This window comes from Passer domesticus, chromosome 5, assembly GCF_036417665.1.
Source record: "Passer domesticus isolate bPasDom1 chromosome 5, bPasDom1.hap1, whole genome shotgun sequence".
Classification (NCBI taxonomy): domain Eukaryota; kingdom Metazoa; phylum Chordata; class Aves; order Passeriformes; family Passeridae; genus Passer; species Passer domesticus.
The window spans coordinates 176,000-198,591 of NC_087478.1; the positions used below are offsets into that span (position 1 = coordinate 176,000).

At 54.3% G+C, this 22,592-nt stretch overlaps 1 protein-coding gene and 1 long non-coding RNA gene across 3 annotated transcripts; one reads left to right on the forward strand and one right to left on the reverse strand.

Annotated features, from left to right (window-relative positions):
• The first annotated feature begins 2,291 nt into the window (after positions 1–2,291).
• KLHDC10 (kelch domain containing 10) lies at positions 2,292–22,373 on the forward strand. Its single transcript, XM_064421629.1, has 9 exons — positions 2,292–2,956; positions 13,344–13,565; positions 14,349–14,503; positions 16,062–16,210; positions 16,790–16,874; positions 17,455–17,521; positions 17,984–18,031; positions 19,702–19,841; positions 20,877–22,373. The coding sequence occupies exons 1-9, from the start codon at positions 2,314–2,316 to the stop codon at positions 21,084–21,086; spliced, it is 1,719 nt and encodes a 572-aa protein (XP_064277699.1). The 5' UTR covers positions 2,292–2,313; the 3' UTR covers positions 21,087–22,373.
• Positions 16,206–20,447, reverse strand: LOC135301479 (uncharacterized). Of its 2 annotated transcripts, none has more exons than XR_010363217.1 (3): positions 19,898–20,447; positions 18,043–18,180; positions 16,206–16,960 (listed from the first exon to the last, which is right to left on the reverse strand). It is a non-coding gene; the product is annotated as an uncharacterized LOC135301479 (long non-coding RNA). The 2 variants fall into 2 exon arrangements; XR_010363216.1 differs by having other exon boundaries at positions 18,043–18,185.
• Positions 22,374–22,592: the final 219 nt, after the last annotated feature.

Here is a 22,592-nt window from a genome sequence, read left to right on the forward strand (position 1 = left end):
GACTGGGAAAGGTCAGCCAGGAATATCCTGGGATGGGCTGGGATTGGGAAAGGTCGGGTTTGGGAAAAGTCAGCAAGGAAAATTCCTGGGAAAGGCTGGGATTGGGAAAATATTGGAGTTTTGGGAAAGGCTGGGATTGGGAAAAGGCTGGGTTTAGGAAAAACTGGGATTGGGAAAAGTCAGCCAGGAATATCCCGGGAAAGGCTGGGATTGGGAACAGGCTGGGATTAGGAAAAGGTCAGGTTTGGGAAAGGCTGGGATTGGGAAAATGCTGGATTTTAGGGAAGAGTTGGATTTGGGAAAAGGCTGGAATTATAAAAATGTTGTGTTTTAGGGAGAGACTGGATTTAGGAAAAGATTAGACTTAGGGAAAAGCTGGATTTTAGGGAGAAACAAGAGACTGGATTTTGGGAAAATGCTGGATTCTAGGAAAAGCTTGGATTTTAGGGATAGACTAGGTTTTAGGGAGAGATTGGATTCCAGCAAAAGCCAGGGTTCAGGAAGAGGCTGGACTTAGGAAAAGGTTTGGATTTAGGAAAAGGTTTGGATTTAGGGAAAGGTTTGGATTTCAGGAAGAGGCTGGACTTAGGAAAAGCTGGGTTTTGGCAAAAGGCAGGGCTTTAAAGAGAGACTGGATTTCAGGAAAAGGCAGGATTTGGGGAAATGCTGGATTTCAGGAACAGGGTTAACACCAAAGCACAGTGCCCCCAGTGCTCCCAGTGCCCCCAGTGCCTCCCAGTAACCCCAGTGCCCTCCCAACATCCTCCCAGTAACTCCAGTTACCCTCCCAGTGCCCCCAGCACCTCCCAGTAACCCCAGTACCCTCCATACCCTCCCAGTACCCTCACTGCCCTCCCAGTGCCCTCCCAGTAACCCCAGTGTGCCCAGTAGCCTCCCAGTTGCCTCCCAGTGCCCTCCCAGTAACCCCAGAGCCTCCCAGTAACCCCAGTGCTCCCAGAAACATTTCAGTGCCCCCAATATCCTCCCAGTGTCCCCCCAGCGCCTCCCAGTAACCTCCATACCCTCCCAGTACCCTCAGTGGCCTCCCAGTACCCTCCCAGTGCCCCCAATATCCTCCCAGTAACCCCAGTGCCCTCCCAGTACCCCCCAGTAACCCCAATACCCTCAGTACCCTCCCAGTAACCCCAGTTACCCTCTAAGTGCCCCCAATATCCTCCCAGTGTCCCCAGTACCCCTCCCCAGTGCCTCCCAGTAACTCCAGGACCCTCCCAGTAACTTCCCAGTGCCCCCAATATCCTCCCAGTGCTCCCAGTCGTCCCCCCCAGTGTCCCCAGTGCCCTCCCAGTGTCCCAGTACCTTTTTCCACTGCTTCCTTCCAGTGCTCCCAGTGCCCCCCAGTAACCCCTGCCACTCCCAGTGCCCCCAATATCCTCCCAGTGACTTCCCAGTGCCCCCAGTGCCCTCCCAGTACTCCCAGTTACCCTCCCAGTGCCCTCTGTGCCCTCCCAGTGACCTCCCAATGCCCTCCCAGTGCCCCCAGTACCTTCCCAGTACTCCCAGTTACCCTCCCAGTAACCCCAATATCCTCCCAGTGACCTCCCAATCCCCCCCCCCAGTAGCCTCAGTACCCCCCCAGTGCCCTCCCAGTATCCCCAGTGCCCTCCCAGTAACCTCCCAGTGCCTGTTTCCACTGCTTCCTCCCAGTGCCCCCCAGTCCTCCCAGTGCCCGCTCCCCTCACCCTGGTTCCCAGTCACTCCCAGTAACCCCCCAGTCCTCCCAGTGCCCCCCAGTCCTCCCAGTCCCCCAATGCCCGCTCCCCTCACCCCGGTTCCCAGTCGCTCCCAGTAACCCCCCAGTGCTCCCAGTGTTCCCAGTCCCACCAGGGCCCGTTCCCCTCACCCCAGTTCCCAGTCGCTCCCAGTAACCCCCCAGTGTTCCCAGTCGCTCCCAGTGCCCCCCAGTCTCCCCAGTACTCCCACTCCCCCCGGTGCCCGCTCCCCTCACCCCGGCTCCCAGTCGCTCCCAGTAACCCCCCAGTGCTCCCAGTGTTCCCAGTACTCCCAGTCCTCGCTCCCCTCACCCCGGTTCCCAGTGCTCCCAGTCGCTCCCAGTGTTCCCAGTGTTCCCAGTCCCACCAGTGCCCGCTCCGGTTCCCAGCTCCTCCCCCGCCCCCATTCCCGCCATCCCCCCCCAGTCCCAACCCCAGTTCCCCCCAGTCCCCACCCCAGTTCCCCCAGTTCCCCCCGGTTCCCCCGGGCAGCACCGAGCGCTCCCCGCTGCGCTCCCCTCCCACGGCCGGGCCGCCCCCGCCCCCCGGCGCTCACCCGCGGGGCGCGGGCCCCTCGCAGGCGATGCCGCCGTCGATGAGGTCGCGGATCTGCCGGGGGGTGACGGGCCCCGGCCGCGCCCGGCTCCCGCCGCCCGCCGCCGCTCCCCCGCCGCTGGGCGCCGCCATTTTGGTCCCTCCCTCCCGCCGGGGCCCGGGAAACGCGGGGCCCCCGCACCAACGTTCCGCTCGCGCACCAACGTTCCGCCCGCGCCGCGCCGCCGCTCGCGACGCTCGCGCAAAGCCCGCACGGCGCCCGGAGCTCCGCCGAGGGCTCGGGGGGCGCCGGGGCCCCCGCCAAAGCCCCCGCGGATGGCGCCGTGAGGGGCCCCGGGAGCGTCCCCGGGAACGTCCCCTCGCCCCCGCTCTCGGCGCTCTACTGCTCCAGCCTGGATCGAGCTCTCGGCTCTCCCGACAGCGGCGCTCTCGCCGCAGCCTCCCCGTACCTGCCAACAAGCCCGCGGCTGATAGGCTGCGGCCGAAGAAGCTGGGCGCTGATTGGCGGCGGGCGCTCCTTCCCTCAGGCAGCGGACGGGCCATGTCGGCGGCGGCCGCGGCCCGGGACGGGCTCGGGGAGGGCGCGGGCGGCGCCGCGGGCGGCGGCGATGGCGGCGGGGGAGGGATCCTCAACCGCTTCGTGCAGCTGCCGGGCAGGCCGCGGGCGGCGGGTGAGTGGCGGTGACCCCGAGGCCGGGAAGGGGCCGGGGCAGCCCCGAGCCTGAGGGCTCCGAGGGGCGGGGAGCGAGGCATCGCCATCTCAGGGGGAGCGGGACCGGGACAGCCCCGTTCCTAAGGCCCTGAGGGGTGCGGGGAGCGGGACAGGGTTCTGAGGGGACAGGGACACCCGGGGCTCTGAGGGGACACCCGGGGCTCTGAGGGGACAGGGACACCCGGGGCTCTGAGGGGACAGGGACACCCGGGGCTCTGAGGGGACACCCGGGGCTCTGAGGGGACACCCAGGGCTCTGAGGGGACACCCGGGGCTCTGAGGGGACACCCGGGGCCCTGAGGGGACAGGGACACCCAGAGCTCTGAGGGGACACCCGGGGCTCTGAGGGGACACCCGGGGCTCTGAGGGGACAGGGACACCCGGGGCTCTGAGGGGACACCCAGGGCCCCGAGGGGACACCCGGGGCTCTGAGGGGACACCCGGGGCCCTGAGGGGACACCCGGGGCCCTGAGGGGACAGGGACACCCAGAGCTCTGAGGGGACACCCGGGGCTCTGAGGGGACACCCGGGGCTCTGAGGGGACAGGGACACCCAGAGCTCTGAGGGGACACCCAGGGCTCTGAGAGGACAGCTGTCCCTGCCCCTGTGACATCCCGGGGGGAGCTGCGTGCCCGGACAGACCGGGAGTAACGGGGTGCCCCTGGTGGGGGGAGCTGGGCTGTTCCCGTCCCGGTGATCCCGGGCTGCGGGACCTGCAATCAGGGATGGAGGGGCAGGTATCCTTTTATAAAGGGATTTGGGGTCACCCAGTGCAGGGCTCCCCACCCCAGTGGCTCCCTGGGTGTGGGGATTGGGGTGTCCCACAGGGGTCAGCCCTTTTGTGTCCCCCTGGGCTGACCCCTGGCATCCCCCACTCTGCAGTTCTGGGGGTTGGGGACATCCCCACAGTCCTGGCAGGGACATCCTGCCTGGGCTGTGACAAAATGGGGAATTTTCCCTGGGATAATTCCACCTGTCTCCTAGCAAGGCTGGGTGCTGAAGGGTTATTCCATCATTTCTGGGTGCCTGGCACCCCAAAACCCCCCAGCTATTCCAGGAGGAGGCTGAGGTTACTCCAGGATCACAGGATTGGGATCAGTTCTGCAGCCCTGGGACAGCCCCAGCTGCTGTGGGAATGTCCCTTTGTGTCCCCCTGGGGTGACCCCTGGCATCCCCCACTCTGCAATCCCGGTGTTTGGGGGCTTTGGGGACATCCTGCAGGGTCATCCTGCCTGGGCTGTGACAAATTTTCCCTGGGATAATTCCACTTCTCTCCTAGCAGGGCTGGGTGCTGAAGGGCTATTCCATCATTTCTGGGTGTCTTTCACCCCCAAACCCCCCAGCTATTGCAGGAGGAGGCTGAGGGTGCCCTGGGATCACAGCATGGGGAAGTTCTGCTCTCCTGGGACAGCCCCAGCTGCCAGAGTGACACAAATGTCCCTTTGTGGCCCTGGGGTGGCCCCTGGCATCCCCCACTCTGCAATCCCGGTGTTTGGGGGCTTTGGGGACATCCCCACAATCCTAGGAAGGGACATCCTGCCTGGGCTGTGACAAATTTTCCCTGGGATAATTCCCCCTCTGTCCTAGGAGGGCTGGGTGCTGAAGGGTTATTCCATCATTTCTGGGTGTCTTTCACCCCAAAACCCCCCAGCTATTGCAGGAGGAGGCTGAGGGTGCCCTGGGATCACAGGATTGGGATCAGTTCTGCTCTCCTGGGACAGCCCCAGGCTGTGTGAGCTCCCAGCTGCTGTGGGAATGTCCCTTTGTGTCCCCCTGGGGTGACCCCTGGCATCCCCCACTCTGCAATCCCAGTGTTTGGGGGTTTGGGGACATCCTATAGGGGACATCCTGCCTGGGCTGTGACAAATTTTCCTTGGGATAATTCCCCCTCTGTCCTAGCAAGGCTGGGTGCTGAAGGGCTATTCCATCATTTCTGGGTGCCTGGCACCCCAAAACCCCCCAGCTATTGCAGGAGGAGGCTGAGGGTGCCCTGGGATCACAGCATGGGGAAGTTCTGCACCCTGTAGAGACCTGGGACAGCCCCAGCCCCTTTTCCCTTACCCCTGACCCTGAGCTGCAGCTCCCAGGGATCCTTTCCTGCCACTCACATCCCTCCATGAACCCCTCAGCCCTCAGGGCTGGCACGTGGGAAAGGTTTTTCACTCCACACTCCATCCCTAAAAGCTGCCCTCTCCTCTGCCTGGAAATCCCTCTTTTCCCATAACTCCATCCCCCACAGGCCGGGCTCTGCCTCACCCTCCCAGCAGCACTGGCACTTGGCTGAGTGGCTCCACAGTTTCTATTTCTGGGCAAATTCTCAGCCCCATTTCCTTCCTTCCTTCCTTGCAAATCCCATTTTTGGCACCAGGCTCTCCCTCCCTGCCGGGTTTGGAGGGAGGCTGGAGCAGGTGGGAATTGTCCCTCCCTGCCCCAGCCAGCCCAAAAAACCCTGGATTTTGGGAGTTTTCCCCCCCTTTGACACCTGGAAGGTTCTATTTGTAGAGCTCCAGCAGCAGCCCTTACATAACCATTGAGAAGGGAATTTTTTCCCCCTCATTCCATTTCCTCCAACCTCATTTATTCCTGAGCTTCCAGTTCTCCTCCAGAGTTCCCAGGTTTGTTTTCCTGACTCCCAGTTCTCCAGGCTTGTCAGGTTTCATTCTTCACCTCTCAGTTTTCCTGCACAATTTCCAGGTTTTCTTATTTCCCAATTCTCTTAAATTTTCCTCCAAACTTTTCAGGATTCTTTTCTTATTTCCTAATTCTCTTCCAGAGCTCCCGGGTTTGTTTTCTTAGCTCCCAGTTCTCCTCCAGGCTTGTCAGGTTTCATTCCTCACTTCCCAGTTTTCCTGCACAATTTCCAGGTTTTCTTTCCTTCCCAAGTCTCTAAATCCCCAATTCTCTTAAATTTTCTTCCAAACTTTTCAGGATTCTTTTCTTATTTCCCAATTCTCTTCCAGAGCTCCCAGGTTTGTTTTCTTAGCTCCCAGTTCTCCTCCAGGAAAACTCCCAGTTTTCTTCCTCACTTCCCAGTTCTCCTGCAGAATTTCCAGGTTTTCTTTCCTTCCCAATCCTCCTAAATTTTCCTCCAAACTTTTCAGGATTCTTTTCTCATTTCCCAGTTCTCTTCCAGAGTTCCCAGGTTTGTTTTCTTAGCTCCCAGTTCTCCTCCAGGCTTGTCAGGTTTCATTCCTCACTTCCCAGTTTTCCTGCAGAATTTCCAGGTTTTCTCTTCTTCCCAATTTTCTAAATTCCCAATTCTCCTAAATTTTTTTTTCCGAACTTTTCAGGATTCTTTTCTCATTTCCCAGTTCTCTTCCAGACTTTTCAGGAGTTGCTCCTCCATTTCCCCCCTGCTATTCCATGCCCTGGTGTTTGTAAGGATTGGAAAAATGAAAAAAAGTCAAATACAGATGGTTTGTAGTTTGCTCTTCTTCTTCTGTCCTTTTTCCATCTTCCCAATCCTTACAAACACCAGGGCAGGAGAGGCCAAGGAGCACTGGGAAGGTTCATCCCAATGGAAAAATGCCATTTTTTCCAGAGAGAACCATCATTCCCTGGGACCATCATTCCCTGGGACCATCATTCCCTGGATGTGGTGCAGTCCCTGGAGGCTTTCAGGATGTAGCTGCTCAAGGTGCTGAACCTCGTGCCAGCTCCTCCAGATGATCTTCCCAGCTCTGTGGTTTTCATTCCCCAGAATTCCTTTCTTCTCCTTTATCCTTCTTGGAAACACCCCGAGGATCCCTCAGTTTTAGTGGTGTAAAATCCTTTAAAACGAGATTGCCCCAGAGATTTTGGGAACAAAGCCTGGGAGAGCCAGACCTGATCACAGAATGGCTGGGCTGGGAGAGACCATGGAGTGCATCCAGCCCAGCAGCTCAGGCAGAGCCTGGCCCCAGTGCCACATCCAGGCTGGTCAAACACCCCCAGGGATGGTGCCTGCACCCCCTCCCCGGGCAGCCATCCCAGAGCTTTATCCCCTGCTGGAAAAGCTTTTTCCTGCTCTCCAGCCTGAATTTCCCTCGGCCCAGCCCGGGGCTGTGCTGTGGCTGTGTCAGTGCTGCTGGAGGCAGAGCCCAGCCCAGCTGAGCACAGGCACCTTTCAGGAGCTGGGCAGGGCTGGGGGCAGCCCTGAGGCTCCTTTTCTCCAGGGGAGCCCCCCAGCTCCCTCAGGGCTCCTCTCAGGTTTGTGTTCCCAGCCCCTCTCCAGCCTGTTCCTGACATGGATCCAAAGCCAGGAGCTCTCCCAGGATGATAAATCTGGAAATGCTGCTTGGAGGTCTCAGCAATTAATGGAAATCTCTGGGCTGTGCTGCAGGTTGTGTTTGGCATCCTTGGCTGGATCCTCTGGCTTCTCCCACTTTCCCTCAGATCCATTGCTCAGGGACAGCCACAGCTGGGAATTTTTCCCCTTGGGAATTCTCAGGCGTGGGCAGCCTGCCAGGGAAGGGAAGTGTGGGATCTGCAGAGGCTGAGCACAGCTGGATGAACAAATGGGTTTTAAACCTCACTCTCAGCAAGGCATTCCCAGTCCTGCTTATCCAAACATTCCTGAGGGACTCCAATTCCACGAGTTCCAAACTTCTTTTGTCCAGCTGTTGTGCTAAAGATGAAACTTTGAAGATAGGAGCCAAAGTCAATATTGACTTGTCTTGTTCTGGTTCAGCCCTTGTCCTAAATGTCCTCAGGATTCCTGCAGGGATCAGAAATGGAAAGGGAGAGGTTGAGTCCTGCTGTTGAAAAACCAGGCAGGGGGAAAAATAATCACAAAGGCATCTTCAGAAAGGTTTAGAAAGCAGAGAAAAGGAGCGTGCACAGCCCTGGGACACTCACTGAGGAAAAATAATCACAGAGCCATCTTCAGAAAGGTTAAAAAGCAGAGAAAAGGAGTGTGCACAGCCCTGGGACATTCACTGAGGAAAAATAATCACAGAGCCATCTTCAGAAAGGTTAAAAAGCAGAGAAAAGGAGTGTGCACAGCCCAGGGACATTCACCACGGGTGTGGCACTTGGAAATTGGGAGGATCCAAAGCCACGTTGGATTTGTTGGCTTTACACCCTGTAGTTATTCTGTTTGTATTTCCAGAAATAGGGCTTGAAGTGGAAATCCTGCTGCTGGTGGTGGTGCTGGTGCAGCACACACCTGCTGGCATGGCCTTGCACTGGGATTTGTGGGGTTCAGATCAGGGATTGCTTGGGACACCCTGGTGACAGGACAGGATTTTCACTCTGCTGGTCCTTTCCCTGCTATCCAGGAAGAACTTTGAGATACTCAAGGTGCTGCAGAGAACCCTGGGGTGGATGTTGGGATTAAATTACCTCGGGAAAAGAGGGAGCTGATAAAGGAGTGAACAGTTGTGGGATGGGTTGGGTGGGAAGGGAACTCAAAGCCCACCCAGTGTCACCCCTGCCATGGCAGGGACACCTCCAGTGTCCCCACTCAGCCTGGCCTTGGGCACTGCCAGGGATCCGTGGGCACTGCCAGGGATCCGTGGGCAGCCACAGCTGCCCTGGGAAGCTTCTTCAGTGCCCCATCATTCTCAAAGGAGAAGGTTTTCCTCATATCCAGCTGAATTTCCTGTGTTTCAGTTTGTGCCCATTGTCCCTTCTCCTGTCACGGAGCAGTCCTGGCCTCGTTCCTCTCCACACCCACCCCTGAGATATAAATGGATTTGTTTGGTGTTTCTGACAGTCAGAAGGAAAAGGATGGTTTCAGGAGGCTCTAAACAGCTTCATATTCATGGAGCCATGGAATCTTTGGGGTTGGAAAAGGTCTCAGACCACTGAGTCCAGCCATTCCCAGCACTGCCATGTCCCCAAGTGCCACATCCACAGGGCTTTAAATCCTTCCAGGAATGGGGATTCCACCCCTGTGCCAGTGCCTGACCCCCTTTCCATGAAGGAATTGTCCCCAAATCCCCCCTGAGCTCCCCTGGCCCAGCCTGAGGCCGTTCCCTCTCTCCTGTCCCTGTTCCCTGGAGCACAGCCCGACCCCCCCGGCTGTCCCCTCCTGCCAGGGACTTGTGCAGAGCCACCAGGGCCCCTGAGCCTCCTTTGCTGCAGTGTCACATCTGGAAACACCTTCTTGTTTCCTCCCTGTCCTAATTAGAGCTCCTGCAGGAGAGGAGCTCAATTAGGAGCAATTGGAATTGTCAGTGCAGCAGCTCCCTCAGAGCTCTGGGCTGAATCACTGCTTCAGGGGGACCTCAGAGGCTGTTGGCAGGCCAGTGCCCAGCCAGCCACTCTGCTGGATGCCTCAGCCCTTAATTAGGACTTGCCTTAATGATGTTCCTTGTTGTGATGCTTCAGCCTGGAGTCACTGAACCCATTGGCTTGGAAAAGCCCTCCCAGCCCATCCCCACCTCGTCCCCAGCCCAGAGCCCTGAGTGCCACCTCCAGGAGTTCCTTGGACACTCCAACCCTCCCTGGGCAGCCCCTGCCAAAGCCTGAGCACCCTTTCCATGGGGAAATTCCTGCTGTACCCACCCTGAGCTGCCCTGGCACAGCTTCTCATCCTGAGGGGCATTTTGAGGGCGAGGCTGCCCCGGGACCCACCTTGAGCACGTAGAGGGGCCGGTGCTCGTAGCTCTGCCCGATCTGGATCTTGCTGACGAGGCTGGGATGATCCTCCACCAGGACATCCATCCACCCATAGATCTGGAAGGAGGAGCTGCTGGGTCACGAGGCTCAGCCTGCTTCTCACCTTTTGCTTTTGAGGGTGTTCAGCCACAGGCAGAGCTTCCCTGGGGAAGATCTGGTGCTTCCCTGGGGAAGATCTGGTGCTTCCCTGGAGAAGATCTGGAGCTTCCCTGGGGAAGATCTGGGGCTCCCCTGGAGAAGATCTGGAGCTTCCCTGGGGAAGATCTGGTGCTTCCCTGGGGAAGATCTGGTGCTTCCCTGGGGAAGATCTGCTGCTTCCCTGGGGAAGATCTGCTGCTTCCCCGGGGAAGATCTGGAGCTTCCCTGGGGAAGATCTGGAGCTTCCCTGGAGAAGATCTGGAGCTTCCCTGGGGAAGATCTGGTGCTTCCCTGGGGAAGATCTGGAGCTTCCCTGGAGAAGATCTGGAGCTTCCCTGGGGAAGATCTGGTGCTTCCCTGGGGAAGATCTGGAGCTTCCCTGGAGAAGATCTGGAGCTTCCCTGGGGAAGATCTGGAGCTTCCCTGGAGAAGATCTGGAGCTTCCCTGGAGAAGATCTGGTGCTTCCCTGGGGAAGATCTGGTGCTTCCCTGGGGAAGATCTGGAGCTTCCCTGGAGAAGATCTGGTGCTTCCCTGGGGAACATGAGGTGGTTGGGGCTCTGTGTGAGCAGGGAAAGGCACATCCACTCCAAGCTGTGCCCAATTCCCACCTTGTCCCCAGAGCCCTGAGTGCCACATTCCTTGGACACTCCAGGGATGAGGACTCCAAACCTCCCTGAGCAGCCCCTGCCAATGTTTAACAACCCTTTCCATGAGGAAATTCCTCCTGACATCCAACCTGAGCCTCCCCTGGCACAGCCTGAGGCTCTTTCCTCTCATCCTGTTGTTAAATTTCATTCTGATGGTGGAACTTATTCCCTGAAAATTTTGCTGTTCCCATTTTTTGCCCTCAGGACTAAGGAAAAGGAGCCTCCTTGTAAATGCACCTTCCCATCCTTCCTTCCTGCTTCTCTCTGGAATCTTAAACTGGGAAAACAGGTTCTTCCCAGATCATATCCATCCATTTTAAAGCCATTTCCCACAACTTTTCAACCTCTTCCCCCCAGACCTGGTAGATCCTGCTGCTCTCCATGTCCAGCATCAAGGAATTCACAGCAGGACTTGGTGAATTCCAGCTTTTCACACAAAGGGGCCTTGCTGTGCCTCTCTGTTTTGGGGTTCAGCTCTGGGAAATGAGCTTTGCTCCCAACAAAGCTCAGCAAATGCCAGGATTTTCCCATCCAAAGGTTACACCTGTGGGATGGGCAGCAGAACCAGCTGCAAACCTCTCCTGAATTTCAGCAGGAGCTGTGAATCACCCCGAGTCCTCATTGCATGGAAATGCAGCTCTTTGTTGGAGCCATGGGGTTTGGCTGCTGAGGGAACTCGTTGGAATTAACCCTTGAACAGCTCCAGCTTTTACAGCTCTTCTTAAAAACACAACTGGAGGAGTTGGAAGGGCCCTTAAACCCCATCCAGTGCCCCCCATGCCGTGGGCAGGGACATTTTCCACTATCCCAGGGTGCTCCAAGCCTGGCCTTGGACCTTTCCAGGGATGTGTGATCCCTTCCTGTTGAAAATCAGGATTTCTGGCAAGGTCAGGTGCCTTCCCTGTTGGATTTTGAGAGGTGGATGGCAGTGAGGGCCTCCTGGGGGGTGTGTTTGAATTGATTTTCTTGGAATTACTCACCTTTAGTTTATTTGCTTGACAAACTCAGCCTTATTCTCCTCTTTTCCCTCTGGAAAATTCTCATGGCAAGAACTAGAGGGAAGTAAAATCTATGTTTAATGTAATATCTGAACTCCTAATTCCTTAACACCTTTTAGATTAGGGTGTGGAATGTCCCCCTCTCCTGTGCCCAGACATCCCCACTGCAGATTTTTCCCTGAATTCCTTAACTTCTGTCCCCTCTTTTTCCAGCCAGTGCTTATTAGTTTTCTAAGTGGGAATTGCTGGGAGACACAATTACTCCTGGAAACACCCCAAATCTTTGTCTGAACCCTGGAGAGCAGCTTAATTTTGGACCAGAGTTGAACATGATTAAGCAAAGCTGCTTGTGCTCAGCTCAAGTTCATTATTGGGTCTGAACAAATAATTTATCTCACTTTTCCTGGAGGAAAAATGGGGAATTACAGCAGAAGAAAACATGCTGGGTCCTCATTAGGTGTTTTCCTGGCTCCTTTTATATCCTAAACTCCACAAAAAAGTCTGTGGGAGCAGGTGGAAGGTGAAGGTCACTGTTTGTTTGGGTTTGTTTTGCTCAACTGTCAGCCAAGACCTTGATTTCTGTTGTCCAAGGATACTCCTGGTGAGTTTTTCCTTGGCTCAATCCACCTTTTTATCTACTGCAGCAGAGAGCTGAGCTGGAATTGCCTTCCTGCTTTATTTCCAGGGAGTTTTAGGGGTGGGCAGGCAGAGGATTCCTTTTGGGAACGGATCCTGTAGGATCTCAGCTGGATCCCTGCTCCTGCCCAGGGCACAATCCTTGACTTAGGAGCAGATTTTCCCTGGTCTGTCACACCCGTTAGTGACAAAAATCACTAAACTTTCTGTCACTGAGCAGAACTAAACCAAACTGGAGTGTTCTGTTTAATGACAAAGTCTCCTTGAGATCCAGGGAACAAAGGGAACACGGAGCCAGAAGGGAAGTCAGAGGAGGGAAAGCAAATCCTTAATTTTTTTCTCTATTGGGCAGTTCTAAATATAAACATTTGGAATTGTTTCTAAGTGAATTTTGGCAAGCAGAATGAAAAAAGACAATCTTCTTGAGATCCAGGGAACAAGGAACCAAAAGGGAAGTCAGACGTAGCTGGAGGAGGGAAAGCAAATCCTTATTTATTTTCTCTATTGGTCAACTCTAAATACAAACATTTGGAATTGTTTCTAAGTGAATTTTGCCAAGCAGAATGAAAAAAGACAAAATCTCCTTGAGATCCAAGGAACTAAGGGAACAAGGAACCAAAAGGGAAGTCAGACATATTTGGAGGAGGGAAAGCAAATCCTTAATTTTTTTCTCTATTGGGCAGCTCTAAATACAAACATTTGGAATTGTTTCTAAGTGAATTTTGCCAAGCAGAATGAAAAAAGACAAAATCTCCTTGAGATCCAAGGAACTAAGGGAACAAGGAACCAAAAGGGAAGTCAGACATATTTGGAGGAGGGAAAGCAAATCCTTAATTTTTTTCTCTATTGGGCAGCTCTAAATACAAACATTTGGAGTTGTTTCTAAGTGAATTTTGCCAAGTAGAATGAAAAATTATAAAATTTTCTTGAGATCCAGGGAACAAGGAACCAGAAGGGAAGTCAGAGGTGTTTGGAGGAGGGAAAAACAAATCCTTAATTTTTTTCTCTATTGGGCAGCTCTAAAAACAAACATTTGGAACTGTTTCTAAGTGAATTTTTCCAAGCAGCACGAAAGAAGAGGAATTGGATGAATTCCTCAGAAGGGGCTGTGGTGAAGGATTGCCCCGTGCTGCAGAGCTGGAGTGGCCAGGATGGAGATGGTGACACACAGACCGTCCCTTTTGCAGCCTGTCCTCCCAAAGCCCTTTCCCCTGCTGCAGAGCCACTTCCCCATGGATTCCCCGTGGATTCCACCCCCATCCTGACCCTGGTCACCCCTGGGCTCTCGTGGAGCTGTTGTTTCTCCTCCTCCTCCTCCTGCAGGCCACAGGTGCCCCCCGGCCAGGAGCGGCCATCGCTGCGTGGCCGACAGCTCCAACCTCTACGTCTTTGGGGGCTACAATCCCGACTACGACGAGTCTGGGGGCCCAGAGAACGAGGACTACCCCCTCTTCAGGGAGCTCTGGAGGTACAACTTTGCCACGGACACCTGGCACCAGATGGGCACCGAAGGCTACATGCCCAGGGAGCTGGCCTCCATGTCACGTGCGTATGGAAACCCAACTCCTTGCCTGCCTGCTCCTGGAGCTATTTTAGTCCTGGCTATTTTAATCCAGGCAAGAACTGCAAATCTGGGTGCTGTTTCTCCAAGTAGGCCCCGAGGTTGGGTTGGGTTTGGGGTTTTCTTTCCCTTTTTGCTCGGTTGAGGCAGAGGGAAAGAAAGAAATGAGAAAGCAAGAGGTGTTTTCCAGGTGTTACCTTGCTGTGCTTTCAGCAGGAAGGTGCCTCATGCAGACATCTCCAGGCATCCAAAAATAGCTCTTTGTTCACTTTTCAAAGCAGACCTTAGGATCCCAACTAAAACCATGGTAACCATTCTCCTTTGGAGCCTCTCAAAGCCATCCGTGCACGGGGTGGATTGTAGGGAATTTGAGCAGCACTGAGCACTGCTGTCTCCAGAGCAGGGAAACGTGGAATGGTTTGGGTTGGAAGGGAGAATCACAAGGTTGGACCTTCAAGATCATGGAGTCCAACCTTTTCCCTGACACCTCAACCAAACCCTGGCACCCAGTGCCACATCCAGGGATGGTGACTCCACCACCTCCCTGGGCAGCCATTCCAGAACTTCATCACTCTTCCAGTGAAAAACTTTTTCCTAATACCTAACCTGTATTTCCCTTGGCCCAGCTTAAAGATCCTCCAATCCCATGCCCTGGCCAGGAACACCTTCCCTGGAGCAGGTTGCTCTCAGTCCAGCCTGATAAAATCCCATCCTGCTGATCCCACAACAATGACCATCCCTGTTTTTCCCCTCCCTCTCTCCCCCAGTTGTTTTACATGGCAACAACCTCCTGGTTTTTGGGGGCACCGGGATCCCCTTTGGGGAGAGCAACGGGAACGACGTCCACGTGTGCAACGTCAAGTACAAGAGATGGGCCCTGCTCAGCTGCCGCGGCAAGAAACCCAACCGCATCTACGGGCAGGTACGGGGCTGGGGGCTCACAGGGGCTGGGGGGGCTACCAGGGGCCTGGGGGGGCTCACAGGGGCTGGGGGGGCTCACAGGGGCCCAGGGGCTGGGGGCTCACAGGAGCCGGGGGGGCTCACAGGGGCCCAGGGGCTGGGGGGGCTCACAGGGGCTGGGGGGGCTCACAGGGGCCCAGGGGCTGGGGGCTCACAGGAGCCGGGGGGGCTCACAGGGGCCCAGGGGCTGGGGGGCTCACAGGGGCTCGGGGGGGGCTCACAGGGGCCCAGGGGCTGGGGGGGCTCACAGGGGCTGGGGGGGCTCACGGGGGCCGGGGGGGGCTCATAGGGGCCGGGGGGGCTCGGGGGGCTCACAGGGCCTGGGGGGGGCTCACAGGGGCCTGGGGGGGGCTCACAGGGGCCCGGGGGGGCTCACAGGGGGCCGGGGGGGGGGCTCACAGGCTCACAGGGGCTGGGGGGGCTCACAGGGGCCTTGGGGGGCTCACAGGGGCCCGGGGGGGCTCACAGGGCCTGGGGGGGCTCACAGGGGCCGGGGGGGGCTCACAGGGGCCCCAGACCCCCCTCGGGCCTCCCCACGGTTCTTCCCTCCATGGGAGGGCACAAGGAAAAGCAGGGGGGCTTCTGGAGGAACGGAGCGGCCTCGGCTCTTGGAGATTTCAGGGGAAGGGAGGTTTGCTCTTAGTTAGAAAGGGTAGGATTTGTTTGTTAAATGCCTGGTGCAGCTGAATGAAAAAAAAGTGTGATTTAAGGAGTGGTTGGTAATCAAACCTTTAAAATTCAAAACTCCAAATGAAGATAAAGTGATTTAAGAAGTGGTTGGTAGTCAAAAATCTTCAAAACCCAAAGCTCTAGATGAAAATGAGAAAGTGGTTTAAGGAGTTGTTGGTAGTCAAAACCTTCCAAACCCAAAACTAAATGAAAATGAGAAAGTGATTTCAGGAGTGGTCGGTAGTCAAAACCTTCAAAACTCGAAATTAAAATGAGAAAGTGATTTAAGGAGTGGTTGGTAGACAAAAACCTTGAAAACTCAAAACTCTAAATGAAAATGAGAAAGTGATTTAAGGAGTTGTTGGTAGTTAAAGCCTTCAAAACCCAAAACTCTAAATGAAGATTTAGAAAGTGATTTAAGGAGTGGTTGGTAGTCAAAAACCTTCAAAACCCAAAAGTCTAAATGAAGATATAAAAAGTGATTTAAGGAGTGGTTGGTAGTTGAAACCTTCAAAACCCAAAAGTCTAATTGAAGATAAAAAAGGGATTTCAGGAGTGGTTTGTAGTCAAAGCCCTTAAAATCCAAAACTCTAAATGAAGATAAAAAAAAGTGATTTAAGGAGTGGTTGGTAGTCAAAAACCTTCAAAACCCAAAACTCTAAATGCAAGTTCCTAGGGTTCCTTTCCACTCCAATTACACCTTTTAAGGCTTTCCATAAAGGTGGACAAGGAGACGAATTCACACTCACAGCAGGACTGCCCCTCTTTGCTGGTGCTCCTCTGTTTGGAGGAGCAGGAATTCCCCCTTCCCAGCCCCAGGTGCCCCAAGTCCTTTCTGCTTTCTCTGCCAGGCCATGGCCATCATCAACGGGTGTCTCTACGTGTTTGGAGGAACCACTGGCTACATCTACAGCACTGACCTCCACAAGCTGGACCTCAACACCCGCGAGTGGATCCAGCTGAAGCCCAACAACATGTCCTGTGACATGCCAGAGGAGAGGTGAGCCCCTGGGCAGCTCAGGGAGCTGTTTTGGGAGGCAGGGAGTGGGAAGATTTGGGATACCTTGCTCTGGTTGGCATTTCCAGCCCTGCTTTGCCTGGGAGTTGTTGTGGCATTGGGAGGAAGGATTTTGGTCACTCTCATCCATGGTTTGGTGTCCAGATGAGAACAGGGAATGGAAGAATCCCAGAATGGTTTGGGTTCATAGGAATCTTAAAATAAATCTAATTCCACCCCCCTGCCATGGGCTGGGACACTTTTCACTATCCCAGGTTGCTCCAAGCCCTGTCCAGCCTGGCCTTGGACACTTCCCTTGGAAGGAGCTGGAATATTGCTGGCTGTCCTGGTATTCACTAATCCTTACACTTAATTATTTAATAATTGCTCTGCAATCAGAAAATGCCTTTCAGACTTCTGCTTGGAGGGCTCAGGAAAATTCCCTCATCTCCTGAATGCTCCCAGCCCAAGGGACTGATGCAGCAGAGCCAGGCTTGGCAGTTTCTGCTGAAATCCCTGGAATTTGTTGGTGATTTCGGCAGGTTTTTTGTTGTTTCTAATTGTGCTGCTTTGCACCTTCAGGTACAGACATGAAATTGCTCACGATGGTCAACGGATTTATATCCTGGGAGGTGGAACTTCTTGGACAGCTTATTCCTTGGACAAGGTGAGGCATTTGGAGCCCTGGACAGGAGATTTTCCACACTGAGGAATTACCAGCACAACCTCTTCATCTGCCTTTGCCTGGAGAGCCTGGTAAAAAAAAGAAGAAAAAAAAAATATAATTGGGGGCAGATTGTTCTCCTATTTCTATAAAACCTGGATTTGCCACAGAATGTCTTGGTGATGGATCTGTGGTCACTTTAAATAGTGCTCTGCTTCCAGAAAATGGAGCCTGCAGCACTTTATGTGACATTTCATCTCTCCATTGTCCCATTTTTCTCCCTGCTTGCAGCAGGAGAAGGTTATTTCTAAATCCTTCTGAGAGCTCAAAGGTGTAGGTTTTAATTGGTCCAGCTCTTTCAAAAAGCAATATTCTTTTCTTTTTTTCAGCTGTAGGGCTGAAATAGCAAAACTGGGATGGAGCTTCAAAGGTGATTTTAGAGCTGCTTACTCACTGCCTGGGATCAGCTATTTTTGGGTTTCATGACAAAAAGGGATTTATTTATAGTGGGGCAGAGCTGTGGCTGCACCACCCTGCTGCTGGCAGGGCCAGGAGGATCTCATGGCTCCTGTTCTTCCCCCAGATCCATGCCTACAACCTGGAAACCAACACCTGGGAGGAGATCACCACGAAACCTCACGAGAAAGTCGGTGAGTTTGGAGCATCCTTTCTTTCCCAGAAGGGGCCAGGGTGCTTGGAGGTGCAGTTCTCTTGTTCAGTGTGTGCCTTTGTGCTGGATTTGGGATCCTGCACTGAGGATTGACCCATCCAAGGGAGTTTGGCACTCTGGCTTCCCTCCCTCCCTGCTCCCAGAGGATCCAGATCATCCCTGCTCCCCTTGAGGCCCTGGAGTCTCACAGCTGCTTTCACCAAACCACATTTGAGACTCTGGGCAACAAAATCCCAGCATTTTTCTTTCTTCCCCAGAGTGGAATTAGGACCCAAACCTGAAACAGCTGCTTAAAGTTACACCTTTTATACCTGAGAATGCAGGAAAGCAGAAGATCTTAAAAATCAAACTCCATTATTAAACATTGAGAGAAAATCACTACTTGCACTGACACTTTAAGGCAATTATTGCTGATAGATATTTTAAAATTTATTCTTCCCAGGCTTCCCAGCAGCCAGAAGATGCCACAGCTGTGTGCAGATAAAAAATGGTAAGACTTACCTCTAGAAAATTGGTGTATCTTGTACAACCAGACAGGGGAGAGTTGGAGAGACCTGCAGGGAACACGTGGCTTTTCTGGAAGAGGATTTCTTCCCCTCTAACAGGCTTTGAGCTGCCCACTTGGCACCATTCCTTCTTCTGCACTGAAAAAACCAGTTACAGTCCTGATCCCTCTTTTCCAAACCCTTCAGGTCAGTGGCTGAATGCTCCTGTTGAAGGGAAATGCTGGATTGTATTTCCTAGGAGTGTTAATTGTGCCAAAAAGAGTCAGGCAGGAGCTGGGAGATGCTTCCAGCAGGATTTGGCAGCCCCTGAACTGGGAATTTGGGCAAAGCTGGGAGCAAGGCAGGACTGGGAGCTGTTCCCTGTGGGTTTAAAATCCCTGGAATCTGATGGAGCCCAGGTGCCTGGGAGCCTGGCTGTGAGGAGAGGGAATGCTCCCTGAGTCTGCCATGGTGGGGTTGGGATCATGGGCAGGCTGGGAAGGGACATGGGGCAGAAATCCACCCTGACCCCCAGTGTGGGCAGCAGGGGAGGGGGATTCTGCCCCTCTCGGGTGAGACCCCACCTGCAGAGCTGCCCCAGCCCTGGGGACAGCAGAGCAGGACCTGGAGCTGCTGGGGAGAATCCAGAGGAGACCCTGGAGCTGCTCCAGGGCTGGAGCCCCTCAGCTCCCAGGGATCCAGGCTGGGAGAGCTGGGAATGTCCCCCTGGAGAAGGGAAGGCTCCAGGGAGAGCTTCCAGCACATTCCAGGGCCTGAAGGAGCTCCAGGAGAGATCCCTGGGATGAGGGATGGAGGGACAGGAGCCAGGGAATGGCTGCCACTGCCATGGATGGGATGTTGGCCATGAGGAATTGCTGGCTGGGCTGGAATTGCCAGAGCAGCTGGGGCTGCCCCTGATCCCTGCAGTGCCCAAGGAAGGGTTGGAGCAGCCTGGGACAGGGGAGGTGTCCCTGGAATGAGCTCTGAGGTCCCTTCCCACCCAAACTGCTCTGGGATTCGGGACACTCAGAATCCATCCCCAGGGATTTTTATGGAAAATGGGGATGGAAAAGAGAAGAAAAGGGAAGGGAGACCCTTCATGGTTTCCTGAGATTCCCAGTGAAGCCCCTGGGTCCATGAATGTCCTGGAGAGGAGATGGATCCAATGTCAGGCTGGGAGAGCTGGGAATGTTCCCTGGAGAAGGGAAGGGTGCAGGGAGAGCTTCCAGCACATTCCAGGGGCTCCAGGAGAGCTGCAGGGGGACTGGGGACAAGGGACAGGAGCCAGGGAATGGCTGCCAGTGCCAGAGGGCAGCCATGGATGGGATCTTGGCCATGAGGAATTGCTGGCTGGGCTGGAATTGCCAGAGCAGCTGGGGCTGCCCCTGATCCCTGCAGTGCCCAAGGCCAGGCTGGACACTGGCACAGTGGGAGGTGTCCCTGCCCATCAGGTTGGAACTGGAGGGACTCTGAGGTCCCAGAGCCCACCCAAGCCAGTCTGGGAATCTTTAAGTGGCCTCTGCCTTGTGGTGGGCCTGGTTTAGGAGATCCTGAGAGCCCTTGTTGGGGTAAAGCAGTTCCTGATCCCCAGGCTGTGTGGGGAGGGGGATCCCTGCCCTCTGCCCCAGCCTGTCCCTGGCTCCTGGCAGGGCTCCCCAGCTCTCCTCTCTTGCAGATGTGTTCGTGTGCGGGGGCTACAACGGAGAGGTCATTCTGGGAGATGTTTGGAAGCTGAACCTGCAAACTTTCCAGTGGGTCAAGCTGCCAGCTGCCATGCCAGAGCCTGTGTACTTCCACTGTGCTGCTGTCACCCCAGTAAGTGACTCCCTTTGTCCCTCTGGAGCTGGGATCCTTCCTCCAAGCACTCTCACCTTGCTGTGGGCTGCAGGTAGAGCTGATGCTGCCAAGGAAGTGACCTCCACTGCATGCAGCAGCTTTTGGGAGGCTCTTCTTCCTGCTGCTGTTTGAAGAGTGGAGCCACACTATGGATTTTGCTTTCTGAAAGAAATTAGGCAGAATTTGAGCTTTTAAAGTCTGTGTGGGAACAGCAGTTCCTGCTCGTAAAAGGAAAAAAAAGCAGAAATACTCCCTGAGTAGTGATTTTATCCTACTGAGAACAGCCTGAGGTGCAGGATTGGATGAGGCTGTTTCCAGCCTTTTGGAAGCCACTAAGGAATGCTGGTATTGGCAGAGCTTTTGGCTTTAAGAAGTCTGGAGACCTGGGACTGGTAATTAACAGGCAGCAATGCCTTTGGCTGTGCCTTCACCTCCTCCAGCTCCTCATCTCCTGAGGGCAGAGATCACATTCCTTGGTGTCACTTCATTTGGGGAGTGTTGTAAATGCAGCTTTTCCTGGGAAGCCTGATAAAGGTGTTTCCCAGGCAGCTCAGTGACTGCTGGACAGCTGGAATGCCCTTTCTTTGCCAGCCTGTGGAAAAAAAAAAGCCACTCAGCAGCTGAGATTTCCCATCTCTCTGTGTTCCTGTCATCCCTGGAGCAGGCTTGTGCTGAGCCAAGGGAATGCAGGATGTCTGGGTGAGGTGGGTGTAGTTTAAAAATACATTCTTTTTAGCTGGAACATGAGTATGGCTCTGTACTACTTTATTAACAGTTTACCACACTCCTAAAATGGATTTCTTGGCATAGAAATCACCTAAAACTCAGAGCACAGCACTCAGAGGTGGTGGATGTGTGGTTTAGGATGACACATGGCCCCCCCAGCAGTGATTCCTCCCTTGGCTCCCAGAGAGGCTGAGGCAGTGACAGCTCTGCTGAAGGTGTGGGGTGGGAATAAATCCCAAATGCTGCTTTTCCTGGCTCTGTAACTCCTGTCCCCCTCTCCCCACCCAGGCTGGCTGCATGTACGTCCATGGAGGAGTGGTCAACATCCACGAAAACAAACGGACTGGCTCCCTGTTCAAAATGTGGCTGGTGGTGCCCAGCCTGCTGGAACTGTGCTGGGAGAAGCTCCTGGAATCTTTCCCTCACCTAGCAACTCTCTCCAGATCCCAGCTTTTGCACCTTGGACTGACGCAGGGACTCGTTGAGCGACTAAAGTGAGAGCATCTCCCACTTGTGTCCAAGACTCACCACGTTGAAGAATTCCCCCTCCCACCCACCCCCTATTTATGGATTTCATGGATGGTCTTGCTAAGAACGTGGAGGAACCTGCTCAAGGCCTTACTCAGCAAATACATCAATGCCTTTCCAGACATGGTTACTTTTAGTCATTGGAAAAAAAAAAAAAATTCCTCTTTTATTTATGGAGCTCTAAGTCACACCATTAACCCAAAAGTATTTTCTGAGACTAAGCAGCCAACCAGCAACCTGTCATCAGCACACGCTTGCAATTAACTGGGCAGCTTAATGAGTTACTGAATGTGAGCCCGTGCTTCACGTGGCACCTTCACCCTGGCACTTCCACCATCCCATCCAGCGAGGACATTTGCTGCAGAACAGCCACCACGCTGCTCTCTTGCTGTGGATGCCCCGTGCCCCGCAGCCAGCTGAGCTGCCCCTGTGCAAAGGCAGGCCATTCCTGCAGCCATCCCTGCATGTGTTCCACGGGCACGTCCCCCCCGAGCTTCCGGAGGCGCTGGAACGTCGCCGGGGCGGCGAGCCGAGCCTGGCCCCTGCAGCTGCCCTCTGTGTCCTCCCCTTCTCACACTCAAAGGTTTGCTTGGAGCACTGCGAAAAAGTTGCCACTTAAGGGACTACTGTGTAGTTTACTGGGGGTGGGGAGGGAAAAGGTTTTCCTGAGGGGTTTTTTTTTTAACCTTTTCGGCTCGCTTTGCACCCAGAATGAGCTACAGCAAAAACTTACCCTGGAGATTTCAGAGCTCTTTGGACCTGCCCTGGTTCTCAGCATCTCCCAGCTGTTGGTTTTCCTTCCTCCCACGTGTCCCAAGTATGCCTTTTTCCTGTTGTTTCACAGTCCCCCGAGGGAGGGAGATGGGATTTAAAGCCCATTTGGGGAGTGGCTGTGTGGATCGCTCAGCCCAGGAAATGCAGCATCCAAAAAAGGGGAGAGGCAACAACTGTCCCTCCTTCTGGGGGCAGGGATTGTCTGTGCACAGGAAAGGGTGGCTCTGGTCCTCTTGTGCTCTCTACACTGCATTTGTTTAAGTGGCCTCTGGACTCTGAACAGCTCCAGGCATGAGGTTTGTGCAAAATCCTTTTCAGTTGGAGCCCATTTTTTAAGTGCCTTTTGTTTTTAAAATCAGCTTTTTCCAATGCTTTCCTCCTCATCAAAGGCAGAGGTTACACTTTGGAGTTTTAGTTTCTTTTTAAGAGATTGCATTTATGTTTAAATAAACCATAGCATTGTCTTCATGTTGTTAATCCAAAGGTGCTGCCTGCTGGAGTCACTGCCCCCCACACAGGGAGCTCACTCCTTGTCCCAAAATTAAGCTTCCCCTGGTCTTGAGAGTAGATTTTCTTATTTCTCCATCTTCAGTTGCTGCTTTTTCCACCCCCCCAAGGCTCAGAAAAAGTCTGGAGCTCACAGCTGAGGCTTTCTCAGGTGCTTGGACCACAGGACCTGGTGGGACCTGCTTGGAGCTCTGG